General features: G+C 31.6%; 2 protein-coding genes and 1 pseudogene across 2 annotated transcripts; 1 reads left to right on the top strand and 2 right to left on the bottom strand.

The window, feature by feature from the left end:
• The first annotated feature begins 994 nt into the window (after window positions 1-994).
• LOC131618462 (uncharacterized) lies at window positions 995-2,762 on the top strand. Its single transcript, XM_058889681.1, has 2 exons — window positions 995-1,307; window positions 1,395-2,762. Exons 1-2 carry the CDS (start codon window positions 1,010-1,012, stop codon window positions 2,168-2,170), a joined length of 1,074 nt encoding a protein of 357 aa, XP_058745664.1. The 5' UTR covers window positions 995-1,009; the 3' UTR covers window positions 2,171-2,762.
• Window positions 2,763-7,582: 4,820 nt separating this feature from the next.
• On the bottom strand, window positions 7,583-10,852 carry LOC131618461 (probable ADP-ribosylation factor GTPase-activating protein AGD11). The gene is made up of 9 exons (XM_058889680.1): window positions 10,514-10,852; window positions 10,260-10,382; window positions 10,075-10,159; window positions 9,846-9,921; window positions 9,413-9,576; window positions 9,083-9,320; window positions 8,798-8,914; window positions 8,473-8,568; window positions 7,583-8,103 (listed from the first exon to the last, which is right to left on the bottom strand). The coding sequence occupies exons 2-9, from the start codon at window positions 10,300-10,302 to the stop codon at window positions 7,822-7,824; spliced, it is 1,101 nt and encodes a 366-aa protein (XP_058745663.1). The 5' UTR covers window positions 10,303-10,382; window positions 10,514-10,852; the 3' UTR covers window positions 7,583-7,821.
• Window positions 10,853-17,745: 6,893 nt separating this feature from the next.
• LOC131620761 (uncharacterized) lies at window positions 17,746-19,047 on the bottom strand (annotated as a pseudogene).
• Window positions 19,048-19,138: the final 91 nt, after the last annotated feature.

Here is a 19,138-nt window from a genome sequence, read left to right as displayed (position 1 = left end):
AATCGATAGCATGAGAGAAATCGAAGAAAAGGAATTTAGGGATTCAGAATAGAGAGGAATTGCGATTGTACATGAAACTGAGAATTCTAACATTGAAACAATTTTCAACCTTGTTTTAATGTTGAAATGTAAATTTGTTTCAATGTTTTGTAAATTTTTTAATATTGTAAAATTTATAAAATTTGTGGTTGATTTAATGATTAGGGTTTCATTGTTAAAAATTATAGGAAATTGAGGAAGAAGATGAACAATAATAATCAAAATCTAGAAATAGCTGTTAGCGTCAGCTTTTTAGACGCTAACTCCATCACAAGAGTCGGTCAAATTCACTTGTCACTGTCACGTAGATATTTAATAAACTTTGACTAACGGAATAGACGGAAAGGACTCGTATGCATCTATTAAAAAGTTAAAAGACCAATTTAACACGAAAAAAAATTAAAAACCAAACTGAATCTAATAATATAATTAAGGGAGTAAAATGAGTATTTTTTCTACCAATTTAGTGAAACCCAATGAACAATTATTCTACAAGACAAAGAAGGTAAAATATCTTAGAGAGTAGATGAAGATTCCTCCTTTTACAATGCAATACAAATTCAAATGAAAAAAATAACTAATATATGTCTAATGGCACTACATAACAACAACAAAGTTACTGATATAAGAGATTAAAATGTATGGTTGAGACAAATTATAAAATATTTTAACTATCGCCAATGTTTATTTGTGTTCAATATAAAATATCCTTTAAGGAAATATAGTTTCATTCTTTTAAATTCAAAAGTATTTTTAATTTTTTAATTTACTTTTGCATTCTTTAATATATTTTCTTTAGGGGGTTCTTTAACTATTTGTTATAGGAAAACTAATAACGAGAAATAAATAATCTGATTTTGTTGACAACTAATTAATCAGTTTTTTCAATTTAAAAAAAAAAACTATTTTTTATTTCAAATTAACTAACAATTTAAATATCCTTTAACAAAACGTACAAATTCTTGGCTTCATGGTTACGTCTCTCTCCACATTTCTCTCTCCCACTCAGGTCAAAAGCAACAAAAACATAAAACCTCTCTCTTTCTCTCCCCACCTTTCCTCCACAACCTCATTTCATTTTCATCAAACCTCAACAACCCCTCTCTCTCAACAAATTGCAGATAACAAAAAACCACATAAACAAAAAAACCAACAAACCACAAAACACTATCCTCCAAGATATATAAAAAAAATCCAGCGCCCAACTATCATCCATCATCCTCCGCCGCCTCACCCAATCACCTTCACCACCGTCCCTCTTTCTCAAGGTAACATAAATAATAATATTTATTTATTATTATAAAGTTTTTTTTATTATTTATCGATTCAAATATTGATTTTCGCTTTGTTTACAGAGTCGATGGCAGAATTCAAGAACAACACCAATACGTCGTCGTCTAGGTTTTCAATCTTCAACCGTTCTTTAACAACGCTTAATTTAGAAGAAAAACAACCGTCACAAAAACCCCAAAACCTCGACCGCGCCGCCTCGCTCCGCGGCCGCGTCGTGAAAAAGCTCTGCAGTTTCTTCGAACCGACAACACCGTCTTCACAAGAAGAATCACCTTTCTCCAACAAATCAAAACCGTTAAAATCAACCGAATCGACGTCGGTTAAATCGTCGAAATCGTTGGATGATTGTTCTCCGATTATTCGGTTACCGGGAACAGAAGATCGGATTGTTTTGTATTTCACGAGTTTGCGTGGGATTAGAAGGACTTATGAGGATTGTTACGCGGTTAGGATGATTTTGAGAGGGTTTAGGGTTTGGGTTGACGAAAGAGATGTTTCGATGGATATTTGTTACAGGAAGGAATTGATGAATGTGTTGGGGGAGAAGAGTATGAAGAATGTTACGCTTCCGCAGGTTTTTATTCGAGGGAATCTTGTTGGTGGTGCTGAAGTGATGAAGCAGCTTTGTGAGGTTGGTGAGTTGGGGAAGATCTTGGAGGGTTTTCCGAAGACGAAGGCGGGGTTTGTTTGTGAGAGCTGTGGGGATATTAGGTTTATGCCTTGTGGGAATTGTAGTGGAAGTAGGAAGGTTTTTGATGAGGATGAAGAGGTGTTGAAGAGGTGTTTGGAGTGTAATGAAAATGGATTGGTTCGGTGTCCGAATTGTTGCAGTTCTTGAGATTCTTTGTGTTTATTAGTAGTTCGTGTTTTTGCAATTGCAGCTTGTTTATTATTGCTTGCTTGCAAGTTTTTAGGGTTTGATATATAATTTGATCAAGATCGAGGAATTCGAGTTGTTCAGTTGTTGGTGGTGTTGATGATATGTGTTCGGTTTAGGTTATAGATGGTTTAAATAAAGTGATTCTGCGCGACCACATTAGCCATCATGAATGAGGATTCTTTGTAATATCGAGTAAAGTTTACGATGCGGGTGTATCGTGAATGGGACTCCAGTTGAGACCACATCAGCTGCTGCCATCAAAATCTTGGTTATATTATGGTTCAAAGTTCTCTTTGAATTCTATATTGTTGGTTTATATTTATTTGTTTATAGGAATTGTGTGATGAGTTGAAGCAATGGTGTTTTCAGCTCCTTGAACATGATTTGGTTCAAGAGCGTGCTTTTATATCATCCAGATGTTGTAGTTCATTCCTGGTGAAGAGTGTTTCTCATCAAGGGGATGTAAATATTTAGTGTAATGATATATGATTCCTTCAAGGAATTAACAAATACTATTGACAATTGAAATTTATAGTGTGGTTTGTTGTTATTGTGTCTTGTATTTCTATATTTGATTTCTCTTGTGTCTTGTTGCATTTGATTTCTGATAGAACATAGGGCCTGAAGAAATGAAGTACTAGTAATTTTGTGTAATTTTCATTATTGTGATAGTAATGAAAATTCGTAACTACCATGTTTAATCTATGTGATTAGTCATTAGTGCTGTTAAATGCGGATTACAGAAAAAAGCTGGTTTTTCAGATTCTGTTATGCAACAGTACTGCAAAATAATTGTGATTTGTTTAAATTCAACCGCATTTTAGCAGTTGGCACTGAATGTTTTATGGGAGATTTCAACTTTGTGTTTTATGTTTGGTACTCTAGCATTCAATTTCAGCAACTTCTAGGAAACTAGAAACATTTCTCTATCATTTATTCTCTCATACGAGACAACTTTTTTTTGCTAACAACCCATCAATTTTTGTAAGTTTATTTCAGCATAACGTATTCATTAAAAAGTTAAGTTTTCAATGAAAAAACAGTAGTAAGAGCTAATAAACACTTATAGAGAGATATGCGGGATAAAAGGTGGATATTAAAGATAATTTTAAGAGATAAAATGTACTTAGATTATACTAATTCTGACATTTATTACATCCTGTCTCTCTAATGTAACTTGTTTTGAATTTTTAACCAATCAAAAGAAAATTAATTATTTACTTATCATTTTAAAATATAATTTAAAACTAAAATTAATTATTATCATATTACAAAATTAAACATTAATTAAAAATTAATAACTAATAGTTATTTTAATAAATTAAATATTAAAAAAATATAATTAAAAATGTTAATTATATTTTCATCAAATACATGTTTATTGGGGCTTGGATCCTCTTCTTCACTAATTTCTCTCTATCTCTCTTATATTTCATCTCTCTTCTTTGATTTATAATTTTTTATTCATTTTCTCTTTCTTCTCACACTTGTTTTATTTGAAGGAGAAGGAAGAAGGAAATTGCGTTCGTAACAATTTGATTTGAAAGTTTAATTACACTTAATAAAGTGATTTCTTATTTCTTTCTTGACATACAAATAACAGATATACAAGTAAAGCAAAACATACAGGTCCCGTTCCGTCAAATTATTGAATAAATTGCGGGTTAGATTTCAATTTTCCGTCTGAGACTGCACAACAACTTCAAAAGATGAATGAACATTTTATTGTACATTTCTTTAATAAAACACTTAAATTCCTAACTTTTGAGCTGGCCATAATAAAGTTCGTGGAGGAAGGTATCACGTTAAGGTAAAAGGTGAGCTATCATTCTTATCCAAATTCGACTTGAGCTTTATGATTAATTAAATTTTGTGTTTAGTTTTAAATACTTTACATTTTGATTGAAAATTTGATTTTCTTATACCCCACGTTTTTCCTAAATACTTAATAATGCACTAATAGAAATTAAGAGGGAGGATTTAGTTGAACTCTTTGCTATTCTCAACGACCGAGGTTATAGCGGCTTCGAATGTAGGCCACAAATTCATTACATGATGTTCATGGTGATGTTAGTCCTAAACAAAGACAAATATTCCTTACAACATAAAGGATGTAGACACTCCTTAAATAAATAATGAGAAAATTTCATTACACTCCTTAATTTTCTAAAGCCGTCCAGCAAAATTTCAATTATATCTCTCAATTTCGTAGAGCACTTCTGAAAGAATTTTTTTATTTTTAAAAATTTATTTATTTCTGTAGGTATATTTACGAAACGTGTTCAAAATATAGTGCTTCGTAGATGTACCTACGGAACATGATGTTATATTTTAAAAACTTTTAAATAGTGTCAAAATATAGTACATCATAGTAGTGTAAAGTAAACGCAATGGTATATACAGTACACAAAAAGAAAACATTGTATAAATCTTTCAAATAGTGACAAACATAATCAAATTAAAATTACATCAATCTAATAAAAATACAGATATCAAAAGTGTGGTCAAACTGAGACTGATGAGTTTTGTAGTTCTAATCCATATTCAAACAAAATAAGGCTCCAAAATAAGCCAAGGCAACATCAACAGTAAAGCATAACTTCTTTGACGTTATCCAAGATAACTGAATTCTTCCGGAGCATAGTCGGCAAACACATTACAATGTGTTGTATGATGAAAATAGATTTAGTGCAGAACAACTACAAAGTTTTAGTTGTCTTAAATTACGTGTAGCATAAGTTATTAATAAAATTTTGTAGTTGATCTGCACTGAATCTATTTTCATCATACAACACATGGAATGGAGGTGTCATCTGTCACCTGTGCGTCTATTAGGGGTGGCAAACGGGCATGCCCGCCCCGCAAAAGCCCGCGAAAAATGGGGCCGGGCGGAGCAGGCATATTAGAGAGTGAGGGTCTAAAACCTTGCCCCGCTCCGCAAAAAAGTGAGGGCGGGAAAAGCCCGCGGGCATTGAACCTTTTAGGCCTAAAAATAGTAAAATTGAATGAAAAAGCTCATGCCCGCAAAAGCCCGCAAAAAAACGGGGCGGGGCGGGGCGGACATACTAAAGGGAGCGAGCCTAAAACCTCCCCCCGTCCCGCGAAAAAGTGCGGGTAAAACGGGCTTTCCCCGCGGGCCAGGCCCGTTTTGCCACCCCTAGCGTATATCTCCACCCGTGCACGTCGCACGAATGCATGCTATGCAGTCCTCCTAGTTATAATGTGGTCTAGCTGGTTGCCTATAATGTCTGCGTATTACAAATAAAGTCGAATTAGATACAATTAAGTTATAAAAATAAAAGGAAAAACAAAAAACTGATTTTTCTTTCTTCCGTAGATACAACTACGAAAGCATCCAAAACTCATTACGTTTACATGTTCCGTAGATGCATCTACAGAATATTTTGCAGCTTTCAAACCTCAACAATGACGTCTGTCCGTACTGTTCAAAACATTGCAAAACTCAACAAACAATACCTATCGATTAAATTGAGTTTTGAACGAGTCGGAATGAGTTTTGAACGTTTACTTGTATCCTAACTCTATTATGGGAAATACTCGAAAATAACTCGAAAACTTACCGATTAAATTGAGTTTTGAAGATGTTTGAATGTGTTGATTGTTGATGTTGATCTTCAAAGCCGAACTCGAGAGAAAATAACGAAGTTTGGTGTAAGTTTGATTTTTGATGTTGGGAGAGATTGAGAGTTTGAAAATATGAAAAGTGAAGAATGAGGGAGGAGAAGAGTCTGACGTGAACATAACATTAGATGCTTCCGTAGATGCATTTACGGAACAACACAACTTGAAAATCAAAAAATGGTGCTTTCAGAGGTACATCTACAACAAGGGGACTTTTTAGGGAACTCGCATGGTGCAAGAGAGATCCAAGGGGTGGGATAAGATATTCTCTAAATAATTGTCTCATAAAAAATATCTTATTTATAATTTTTTTTCAAAATAATTGTCTCTTTATAATACCAGAGCAATATTTATTATTATTATTTTTTGCACTATTATACTCTTATTTATTAATTTTTATTTTATTCAACTACTCCGCTAACTCTAATTTATAAGGATATTCTAATAAATGATTTAAGTTTTATCATTAAAATTAACACATCTAATATTTTTTTAAGAACCATGAATTACTAAAATAAAACACTTTTTATGAAATAGATGAAATTAATACTAGCTAGTGCTAACTTAATTGCAACCTTGACCTTTTTATTTTACTTTTAAATTTTTTTTAGTCCCTTAATTTTTAAAATTGATTTATTGATCTCTTTATTTCATTTTTTTAATTTTAATTTATTCCACTTGAGTATATTTTTTTTATCAAAATTTAAAAATTAGATCAATTCGACATTCGATCCATTCATTACTATAAATAATACATTTTATAACGAAATTTTACCTCACCCAACAAAAAATTGAGGTGTAAATCATAGACCCAACACATTTTTAAGTTGTGGCATTCACGTTTTGATTGACTAGTGAAAGTTTTACACGGATCACTAATGATTCATGTGGATTGATGAGTTAACACTGTCTAGACCATTGTCACTTTACTCATGGATGGAAAATTTTGTTACTTAATTTTTTTCGTCAAATTTCTCATAAATAAAAATTAAAAAATACACAAATTTACCCCTCGTGTTTCAATAAAACCGAGGTAATATGTCATAAAAAAATCTTAACAAAATTAAAAGATGATAAAATGTAATTGCTGGAATTCGAAGATGTGTCATCTAAATACTTTATCCCTCAGTTTTCAGCAAAATTGAGATAATAGGTTATAAAAAATTATAAATTAAAAGGTGATAAAATGTAATTGCTTGGATTCGAAGATGTATCATCTAAATAATTTATCCCTCGAATTTTAGCAAAATAGATGAAATATATGAGATTGTTGATGATGAGGAAGATTTAGAATTTGTCAACAAATTTGGTGCTTTGCAGATTAAAACGAATTCACCACTAGTATAGTCTGGTTTTGGGTAGTATAGTTTGATTTGTGGGTTAGTTCTGACATCAAGTGGTTTCAGCCTCCTCCACATCGCAGTTGCGGAGAATCGAACCGTGATCCTCCCTATCGAGTCAAACGCCAAATAAAATAAAATTCATTTTGGATTTATATTGTTTTTTTAGAAATGTAACACTAGACGCTCATAATGAGATCAAAGAAGTACAAAACTCAAAACATCACCTTATTTTGAAGAATTTTGCTATGTTTATACTCCTTTTTGTTACATCATATCTTTACACTTACACCGTATATGTCAACAAAGAAAAATTAGTATGTTTTATTTATAGAGTTACGGTGTTCCAAGAAATGTAAAAGTTTATGGATAAACCTTTTACAAATAATCAATAAATTCTTAATCCTTCATAGAAAAGTTGTCAAGATTTTCACAATAAGTGTTTGAAAGTATAATTGGGAAACCAAGTTAACTCCTTAAGAACCATTAGTAGAGGAGCAATTCCCTCAAGTCACGTAACAAAATACAAGAGGGAAAGACACATAACAATTTACAAACAAATTAATAATCTTGAGATGATTTATGCTCCAAAACTGAGTCCTCTTGGCCCTTAACTTTCAATCCAAGCTATTGAGTAAGAGGAACACACTCAAGCTCAATCTCAAGAACTCCTCTCTCAACATTCTGTAGCCTCACTGAGATTTCTTGTTTGATCCTCCCTTCATCAAGAGATATCACACCATCTCTTACAAGAGAGTTGTCCCTGCTTGCTACAAATTTCTCTAGCTGCATCGACTCGTTCACCGTAGATTTTTCATATGCAATCGCAGCTAAAACTAGTGGTTGAATGTCTATTTCAGCTTCGCCCATGAAATCGTCGGTTGAAAATGTATCCTTGTCATACACTAGCTGCATAGCAACCACAATAGATCTAATCAAACATGATTGTCATTTAAAATGGCATCAAGAAAGAAACGCTTCCCACTAATTATCGTCAAGGAATTGCACACTTGCAATTGTAAAGCAACGATTTGGACTATTAGATAAAGAGTAAATGCTCCATCTTTTGAACTTAACAAATCGGGTCTACTATTAAAAGTCAGAACTAAGCCATTCGATCTTCATCTAATACTCCAAATCAATGACTTTGTGAATGCCGGAAATCCATATTCGAAAGTAAGACTTGGCCACACAAATAAAACTCTGCAAAAAGTATGCCATTTTGGAAACCTTTCCTCTTTATGATGAACACAAACTGAAAAATACAATTGAACATACCACTTTAAGGGGAGGGATGTTTTCTGGAATTGATAGCATCAAACTTTCATTCCAAACTGGATTCAAATTATTCTTTATAACACGCGTTTTTACGGACTGCAAGAACATATACTCAAAGTGTTACACTATACACATTTCATTTCCTCCATTTTATATATACTCCCTCTGTTCTTTATTATAAGAAAAAGTTCACCTTTTAGATACATTAAATAATCAATATATCTGATCCATATATAATCTTGATTCATTGATTATTCAATATATCTAAAAAGATAATAGCGACCAGAGGGAGTATTTTTGTAGTAGTTGAGAGAAGAATGCTCACTTGGTGTCCCAAAGAAAGGATCACATACGGGTCACTCGTCATTACATCTCTAACAGCCAGGTGAGTGCCTTTCACAACATTAACCTTAATCAACCCAACAAATTCAACCATACCTGCCTATAACAGTAAATTGAAACCAAACTAAGTATTCAAAACAAAAATAAGCATTTCAATAAGTTTAAATTTGTTTGTCACATTTGTTGCATCAATCGACTCAAAAAGGAGTATTTCAGTTTATATGAAGGATTGCGAATAGAACTAGCATTCATGAACTGAAAACATTACCAACGAGGAGCTCTTCTTCGAAGACTTGTGCTCCGAATCTTTTCTTGTCCAGCTATTTCGAAACGCGTTTCCAATGCGATGTTTGGTTGGGGTTTTGTCGTATTTTTTGTTTTCCATATGAAAAGTGTAACACGAAGAACTACTCTGAGCCATTGATAAACTTCTTCCTCGAGCTGGTACGATTGCACATGCTGAATTGTCATCACACTCCATAAACTGTAGTTGCTCATATTTTTTCCTGAAAAACCAATAGACGATTTCCTAATAAGAATGGCGCAATTCAAACTCCTCAACAAAATACAAAAAGAGAGTTATGTTTTGTTTAGTTACCTGATATAATCGGAGCGGTCTTCGATCGAGGTATGTGGTTTTGGTTTTTTTATATTACTTGGGAGGAAAGCTTCGTATTTTTTATTTAACAATGTATTTCCACCTAACTTCTCTAATGCGTCGACTTGTTCCTCTGACCATTCATCTAACTTCAACGACGCAACCTGTAATAGTCAAACATGTATTGCTCATGTAGCATTATTTAAACAACCGAATTTGATTAAGGCCTTGTTTGAATAAACAGCTTAATCAAGCGCTTGTAATATAAATGCTTATCATAAAAGTGCTTTTCATATAAGGCATAAGCTGTTTTCTTAAGCTACTATGGAGACCTTATTTACATGTTATGGCGAGCATTCAACGATTTCTAACAATTAATGTCGAATGACGAGTTCACATTTCGATAAACATGTAATGTGAATCAGAAACATACCTTTGATATGTGGACTCCTAAACTTCTATGTATGCCAGAACACTTTATGCAAATAAATACTCCAAGACTTGAGGATCTAATGTTCAATAAATAAATTGAATGAATAAGAACATGTATAAATAACATGAACTTATGATGAAAAAATCGGCTTCTGATAATGAGATTTCAACAAAAATAGTGAACAATCCTAACAAAATTGAATTCCTACGAAAATCGGACGAACACTTACACCCATTTCGGCTCTGGAGTTCCGCAATCGGCGCAAAACTTATTTCCAGCTTGATGCATCAAATTTGATATCCTTTTGTGAGGACCTAATAATTGGCAAAAATGATTCTTGAAAAAAATTGTATAATATGAATAAATTTATTTTTATTTTTGTGCAAAATCAATCAAAATGAAAAATATTCTAACCTGGTAGATCTTTCATGTCAGAATTTTCATGTTGGGAAGACATTTTAGCTTCTAATATTTGAAACTAAAATATAGAAAAAAATGATGCTAGAATTTGCAACCAGCCATTTGTGAGTTGCTTTTCTGCATTGCACATTTCATATACAAATCAAAATGAAAGAAATAAAAAAAACCTAAACATGAACAAAATGTTGCAATAAATAAAAAAAATTGAATAAAAAAAAATGATGAATCAACAACATATTAGAAATTACCTTTCTTCTTTTAAATATTGGCATCAAAAGAACTCAATGGTGAATTTTCTGTGAAAAAAACCAAAATGGTATGCAAAATTAAAGACCAATTCAAAGAAATTGTGTCAAATTAATGTGGTTGTGAATAAATTGAAAAATCTTGAAAGGTTTTCAAAAGGGTGTTTGGAAGAAAATGTTTTTGACAAGAATTGAAGGTAAGGTTGAAAGTTTGGGAAAATTGAATTGAGAAGGTAAATGTATTGTGATTATGGGAGTGGCAGCAAATCACAGGCTGAAAGGGTAAAGAGAGACAGGTAATAATTTGTTTTTGTTTTGTAACAAATGATTATATTTTAACTGATTTTGTAACGGATTTGGTTATGGGAAAATTGTGAATCCTAACACACCAAAATATGGGAAAATGTGGTCTTTTCTAAAACAAAATAAAAATTCTAGAAACCTTGCCTCTTCTCCATTTAATTTGACTAAAAATTACTTTTTTTTTTAAATTATGTTTAAATAAGTTACTAAACAAAAAATAGGACTTTTTTTAATAAAACACCCAATAGATTAAAGAAAAAAGGAGATACAATGAGGGAGAAAAGAAACCTTCCCAAGGTTAAACAAATCTAAAATTTGGTAAGTGTTATGAAATTAACCAAAACAATATAGAGATGAAGGAGAGATGAATGAGAGAAAAAGTAATATTGTATTATCATCTTCTTTCAAGTTGTCTTTACATTGTAATATGAGTCTCTATTTATAAGACTCAAGGGAGATAGAAAATCATACATATTAAACACATATTAAGTATGGAATAGGAAGATGAAGAACTAGGAGATGGATGAACATCCACTAACATAAATATTCATAACACTCCCCCTTGGATGTCCATTGAGGATATGCCTCGTTAAAACCTTACTAGAAAAAACCCAGTGGGAAAAATTCTAGTGAAGGAAAAAGAGTACAATATCCTTTGAATGTGAATTGCCTCGTTAAAAACCATACCAGGAAAACCCAATGGGACAAAACCATGGTGAAGGAAAAAAGAGTGCAAAACATATGTATTTCTCCCCCTCATGCAGACATTTACATGTGAGACGATATTCTTTGTAGTCGTTGCTTAAAATGTCTTCTTCGAAGTGACTTCATGTAGTGGTAATAGTTATGCAAGATTTTATAAAGTTGTTGCCATGATTTGTTTCGTAGATCTCCATGAAATGGTTGTACCATCACATGTAAATAAATAACCTCTTTCTGATCTACCATTGTGAGAATCTGACAAGTAACCTACATCTCTAAGATAATGAAGTATATGGTTGACCGCTTTTCAATTTCTTCGTGTAGATGAATAATTCTATCTTACTTATAGATTGACCGCAAATGATATATCATGATGTGTGTATTTAGCAAGGTGCATTAGTACTCCAATTTCACTAAGATATGGTACTTCAGGACCAAGCAATTTTTATCCTTTTCTCGAGGCCTAAAAAGATCTTTCTCCATATCTAATGATCTAACAACCATATTGGAGTAGGCAACATGTGACATTTGTTCATATAGAATCATTTCAACACTTTTCTATATAGCCTTCTTGATGTACAGATATTCTTTTGTCCACATGCTCAATTTGCAAATCTAGACATATTTTGTCTTTTCTAGGTCCTTCATCTCAAACTCTTTATTTAAGCAATTTATAGCTTTTGGAAGCTCTTCAGGAGTTCCAATAATACTTATGTCATCCACATAGATAACTATTATTGCAAATACTTTTCCACATCATTTTATGAAAATACAAGGACAAATTGAGTTATTAGTATATTCATCATTTAGTAAATATTCACTAAGGCGATTATACTACATGCATCCAGATTCTTTCAGCCCATAGAGAGACTCGTTCAATTTTATGAAGTAGTTTTCTCGAGATCCACAATTACGTGCCTCTGGTATATTGAACCCTTCAGGGAGTTTCACGTAAATGTCACTATTAAGTGAACTATATAAATAAGATGTCATAACATTCACCATGTTCAAATTAAGACCTTCATGTGCTACAAGGCTAATTAAATATCAAAAATCGATTGAATCCATTACAGGTGGATATGTTTTATCAAAATCAATCTTAGGTATTTGTGAAAATCATTGAGCAATAAATCAAACTTTATATCATTCTTATGTTTCTTTTTCATAAAAACTCATTTATATCCAATTGGTTTCACACCTTGAGGTGTTCGGACTAAATGTCCAAAAGTGAGTCACTTGTAAAGTGAGTTTAATTCTTCTTTAATTGAATATATTCATTTTGGCCAATTCTCACTTAGTCTACAATTTTTAATAGACTTTGACTCATGATCCTCGTTATCATTGATCACTTTTAGCGCTTTATTGTATACAAAGACATTGTCAATATTGACTTTATTTGGTTATATCAATTTCGGGTCCATTCCATTTCATCTATGACATAATTTATCGATATCTCTTTATTTCATATTTCAAGTTCTTGATTTGTTCTTCCGGAACTGAAAAATTAAATTAGCTCAAAGTGCTCTTAGCATTTTCATATCCTCACTTGGGTCATCTTTAGTTTCTTTTCTTAGTAGAGGACTTTTTACATTGGAACCGACTTTCATACCACGCTTCAGGCGCAACAATAACTCATTTGCAATATTATATTATCCAATATGAGAATCCACTCTGAGTGTAGTATTATCAGCTGATAATTTATTTCATAAACCTTGCAAATGAATAATATTTTGAACTTTTGGTTCATATTGATTTGTACGAGGATCAAGACAACAATTTATTTTAAATTGTTCGTTTGAACTTCTTGTTCATGATTTTAGCTGCTTATTCGCTCCCCCTAATATTAGGAAAATTAATTTATCAAGTGATAATCAACCTACTGGGCTGCAATCAAGTATTTGATTATTTTCTCAAATTATATCCTCAAAATTGAGAGTCATTATATTTTTCCAATATTCTTTCTCGACTCATCTTAATGTATTATATTGGAGCAATTGTAATATACACAACACATCCAAATGTTCACAAATATGAGAAGTATTAGAATAAATTAGGGAGGACTAAGATATAGTATCTTGTTGGCTTAATGCGAATAAATATCTTAATATCATACTTTGGGTGGTTCAAATATATAATTTAGAATTGATGATCTCATAAGTATCAACAATATAATTAACTTTAGACGTCTAAAGAATGGATCTTCGGGTCCATTTTCTTTTTATGAACATATATTATATGATATTTAATATCAATTTTAATAATATATGTGATACTTATACAGGAATTTCTAAAAAAAAAAAATCCAGAAAACAAGATCTTAGTCTAATTAGTTGAGAAAATAATTTCACAAACTTCTGGTTGTGAGTAGAGACATATGCATGATAGTTTAGTCGATGCAACAATTAATGTCATAAAAACGCAATTTCTCACATTTTTATTTTCCTTTAGAAACACACAAAAATTAATTGGATTGAAGAAACTTCTGGTTCTTCAATAAAAATTATTCGCATCATATTATATCCGAGATGACTCAATCGGTATTACCAACGACACATTTAAGTCTAATTTGTAAACTACTAGTTTACAATGACATATGCTTAAATTGTACTAATATAAGTGTAGTACAAGCCCGGGAAAAAGACGGTAGCTTTTCTATTATACATTTTCTGTTTAAATTGTTATAAAAATAATTTATTTTTCTATCCTTCAGGGATGCTTGATAAGTTCTTCAGGAACTATATAAATAATTTGTTATAAATACCAATCTAAAAATATATATATAACCATCCTTCTGGGACGCGTTAAAATTATTTGTGTCATTTTTCTAGAATGACAATCTTTTAATGAGCATATTACAAATTATGAATTTTTAGATCGATACAAAATAAAAAATGAAATCCTTCTGGGATTCAATAATATTATAGATGCGACCTTTTAAAGATTATCGAACTTTGAATTCTTCTGAAATTCATCAATTATTGATAAACACAATACTCGATTAAACTCAATCTTTGAATAATAATTTGGAGATAGTTTAATAATAATAATCTTTAGTTCTACAAATATCACATCACAAATTATTTCCATAAACAGCAGTCAATAAAAATTATTCTTTGTGCAATCCTTCAGGGATGCTTGAATATTAAATTAACACTTTTATGTGTTAAAATTCAATTTCGGACAAACATATAGAAATGCTTTAATGTTAAATTCTTCTGGAATTTAACAAGAATTATCAAAGAAATCTATAAAATATATAAAGAATAAACATATTTATATGAAGAAAAAAAATAGTAACAAAATCATGAATTATATTATATTGGTTCAAATATATTAAGATTAGAAAATAATGGAGAACCTGGCTATATCATGACTCGCGTTGTAGAGTATCGTGCTGATAACGTGTTATGAAATTAACCAAAACAATATAGAGATGAAGGAGAGATGAATGAGAGAAAAAGTAATATTGTATTATCATCTTCTTTCATGTTTGCTTTACATTGTAATATGGGTCTCTATTTATAAGACTCAAGGGAGATAGAAAATCATACATATTAAACACATATTAAGTATGGAATAGGAAGATGAAGAACTAGGAGATGGATGGACATCCACTAACATAAATATTCATAACAGTAAGTCAATTATATCCTAGAGTAATAATTATTAAGAATGGTGTTAGGATAAGAATCAAACCAAACATTATTAACCATATAGAGACTTAAATTAGTTAATATATCGGCATAATAATGGTTGTCTTCTCTAACAATATGAGATACAATAAAGTTCATGCCATTCAGAATGGATAGGCAGTCGAACCATTTGTGCGAGTCTCCAAGGGATGGATGAAGAGTTCTTGAAGGCTAAGGACACAAGCTTGGAATCTATCTCTAACCACAAGTTGCTCCAACCTCTCATATGAACTATCTCGATCAATATTTTAAAATTCGGACCGATCATTGATGTGTTCAAGCTATTGAATCATATATATATATATATATATATATATATATATATATATATATATATATATATATATATATATATATATATATATATATATATATATATATATATATATAGGGGGACGACTCAAGTGAGAACACTTGGTTATTATGAGAAATGAGAACAATGAATCACGACCATTAAATTTTGATTTTGTTGATTTTAATGAACTGGATTGGTTTCTCTTTCTATGTTGACTTAAAATAAATATTAAGGATTCTAGAAAGAGAAACCAATCAAGACCATTAAAATCAACAAAATCAAATTTTGATGGTCGTGATTCATTGTTCTCATTTCTTATAATAACCAAGTGTTCTCACTTGAGTCGTCCCCATATATATATATATATATATATATATATATATATATATATATATATATATATATATATATATATATATATATATATATATATATATATATATATATATATATATTTACTTTATGCACTCTTGTTTCTATGGAAATGGGGTCCTAGTAATTTAGAGTTTGTGCTAAGAGAACATAGTACTGACCAATTATTATAGCTCAATTGTTTGGTTATAGAGGAGCATATCTTATGATAATGAAAAACTTATATGAGAATTAATTATCAACCATTAGATTTAAATGAAAGGTTGAGACTGAAACATATGTTTTAGTGTGGCATGTGACTTACCACTTAAAAACCTTTGGTTTTTTCTCTCTGCTTTATTAGCTAGTGTTAGAACAAGATTTATTCTGATCAATATTCTTGTTTTGATGATAACAATATATATGAATTTTGTATAAGACAGTGTGGTACTCTAATCCTGTACATTTTCCATTTCAGGAAATATATAAAGAGTATGCACAATTCAGCGCTCAGAAGCACTGACTCAGAAGGTTCTGGATGGCTACATCAGAACATGCTCTGGCAAGACATCAGAAGATGGTCAAGCAAAATCAGAACATGAACTATGAAGCATCAGAAGAATATGAAGTCAGAAGCAGAAGCACTGATGTTCTAAACGGTATCACGCTTAAGCTCTTCAAAGTCAGAAGACAAGAAGATGCTCTGCACCAAGCTGATTGACTATGATATTCAAACATTGTATTCACAAATTTGAGATCAGAAGCAAGTACAAGATGACAGACTATTAAGTCTAATTTCTGACTGACAAAAGGAACGTTAGAAGCTACAAATGGCTCGAGGTAGTTGACAAAAGTGTGAAACATTAAATGCAGCGTTGTACCATTCACGCAATGCATTAAATGCAACCCAACGGTCATCTTCTTAAACGCTTATAAATATGGAAGTTCTGATTAGAAGCAAAAAACCAACTCTTGCAAAAATACTGAAACGCTGTTAAATTCAAAGCTTACGAACTTCATCTTCAACCTCACAAACTCTTGTAATATTTAGTGAGTGTTAAGCTTAGAACTTAAGAGAAATATCACTGTTGTGATTATAGCTTGATAAGAAGCAATTCAAACTCTTGTAAACTTTATTTTACATTGATTGTAAAAGGTTCTTAGAGTGATCAGTTAGATCAGTAGACTCTAGAAGACTTAGAGGTTATCTAAGTGGTGATTTCCTAAAGTGATCAAGTTGTGATCAGAATACTCTAGAAGACTTAGAGGTTATCTAAGTGGAAAACCATTGGAATCAGATTGATTAGTGGATTAAATCCTCAGTTGAGGTAAATCACTCTAAGGGGGTGGACTGGAATAATTTCGTTAACAACGAACCAGGATAAAAATAATTGTGTTCATTGTTTTTATCTTAAGAGTTTTTAAAGTCACACTTATTCAAACCCCCCCTTTCTAAGTGTTTTTATATCCTTCAGCTAGATAGATCTACTCGATTACAATTAAATAATTAATAATTAATTCTCACATTTTCATATATAAGAGCACTCACATCCATCATACCCATTTGAATTCTTTAAATGGGACCCACTTATTTTTTTATATTATTTCACACTTTCCAATTATTTAAATAACCCATCTACAATTCTCAAATATCCATTTAACTCATCAAAAAGTTTAAAATGGGTCCCACTAAACCATACAATATATTACATAAAATATAATTAAAAAATTCATTCAAATATATCAAAATATAATAAGACTAAAATAAATATATATTAAATAAAACAATACATAGCACAAATAATTAATTAAAATTAAATTAAAAAAATATATAAATTAAAAAATACATCACTAACACGAAAAATAAGAAAAAGATAAATTTAAGACAATTTTTAATTGTTGTTATTCTCATTCCCAAAACGTTGCCATATGTGTTCTATCAAGTCTTGTTGAAGGTGTCGATGGATTTGTTTATCACAAACATCAAATGTTCTACGTAAGAACTCTTGAAAATCAATATTAGAATCATTCGGCAATGTTGTCGTGTCGTTGCCTAAATGATCATAAGAAAAATAAAAGTTTCCACCATATGTGGAACGTTCATCTTCAACAATCATGTTGTGTAATATGATACATATATCCATAATACGTTGGAGTGCATCTAAGTGCCAAGATCGAGCCGGGTTACGTATGATTGCAAATCGCGACTGGAGAACCCCAAATGCACGTTTAATATCCTTTCTTGCTCATTCTTGATGTTGGGCAAACAATTTTCTCTTATCCCCTTGCGGCATTGGGATACTTTTCACAAATGTGGCCCATTCAGGATAAATGTCATCTGAGAAGTAATAGCCCATGTTGTATTCAGTATGATTGATTGTATAATGAACCTCAGGAGCTCTCCCTTGCAGAATATCGTTGAAGACATTGGATTGGTTCAACACATTAATATCATTATTTGAACCCGCTACCCCAAAGAATGCATGCCAAATCCATAAGTCTTGTGAAGCTACTGCTTCAAGCATAGCAGTGGGTTTTCCATGATCGCCTCGAACATATTGCCCTTTCAATGCAACAGGACAATTTTTCCATTCCCAGTGCATACAATCAATGCTACCTAACATACCTGGAAAGCCTCGCGCCTCCCCCATCTGAAGTAAGTGTTCAATATCTTGAGCGTATGGCCTTCGTAAATATTGTGCTCCAAATACGATGATTACGCCTCTTGTAAACTTATCAACACATTTTAGTGTTGTAGTTTCACCGATTATTAAATAGTCATCCACACTATCAGTAGACGTTCCATATGCCAACATACGAATAACAACAGTGCATTTTTGTAGCGGTGAAAGACTTGATCTACCAGTTGCATCAACCCTCATTCAGAAATACTCATCATGTTGACCCAAAGCTTCCACAATACGAAGGAACACATGTTTATGCATTCGGTATCTTCGACGAAATTATTCATTTGTGTATACTGGAGTTTCTGAAAAATAATCATTGAACAATCGATCATGTCCCTCTTCACGATTCCTCTCTATATTCCTTCTTTGACGTCTTGGCCTTCTAGAGCTTGAGGCTTCTTCTTGATTTTGACTTTCAAAAAAAAGTCTCACGAGTTCTTCATCCATACCATCATTCATATAATCCATGAACATTTTTGCGATGTGGGAAGGATTAGAAGGATCCATGAGAAAAGAAATTTAATATTGAATAGGATGACAACAATTTGTAAAAAGTTAAAGAGGTTGAGAATGATTGTGAAACTTATTGTGTTACTAA

This window comes from Vicia villosa, linkage group LG7 (assembly GCF_029867415.1).
Source record: "Vicia villosa cultivar HV-30 ecotype Madison, WI linkage group LG7, Vvil1.0, whole genome shotgun sequence".
Taxonomy (NCBI): domain Eukaryota; kingdom Viridiplantae; phylum Streptophyta; class Magnoliopsida; order Fabales; family Fabaceae; genus Vicia; species Vicia villosa.
The sequence above is the reverse complement of the archived record's forward strand: the minus strand, read 5'-3'. Positions and strand labels throughout refer to the sequence as shown.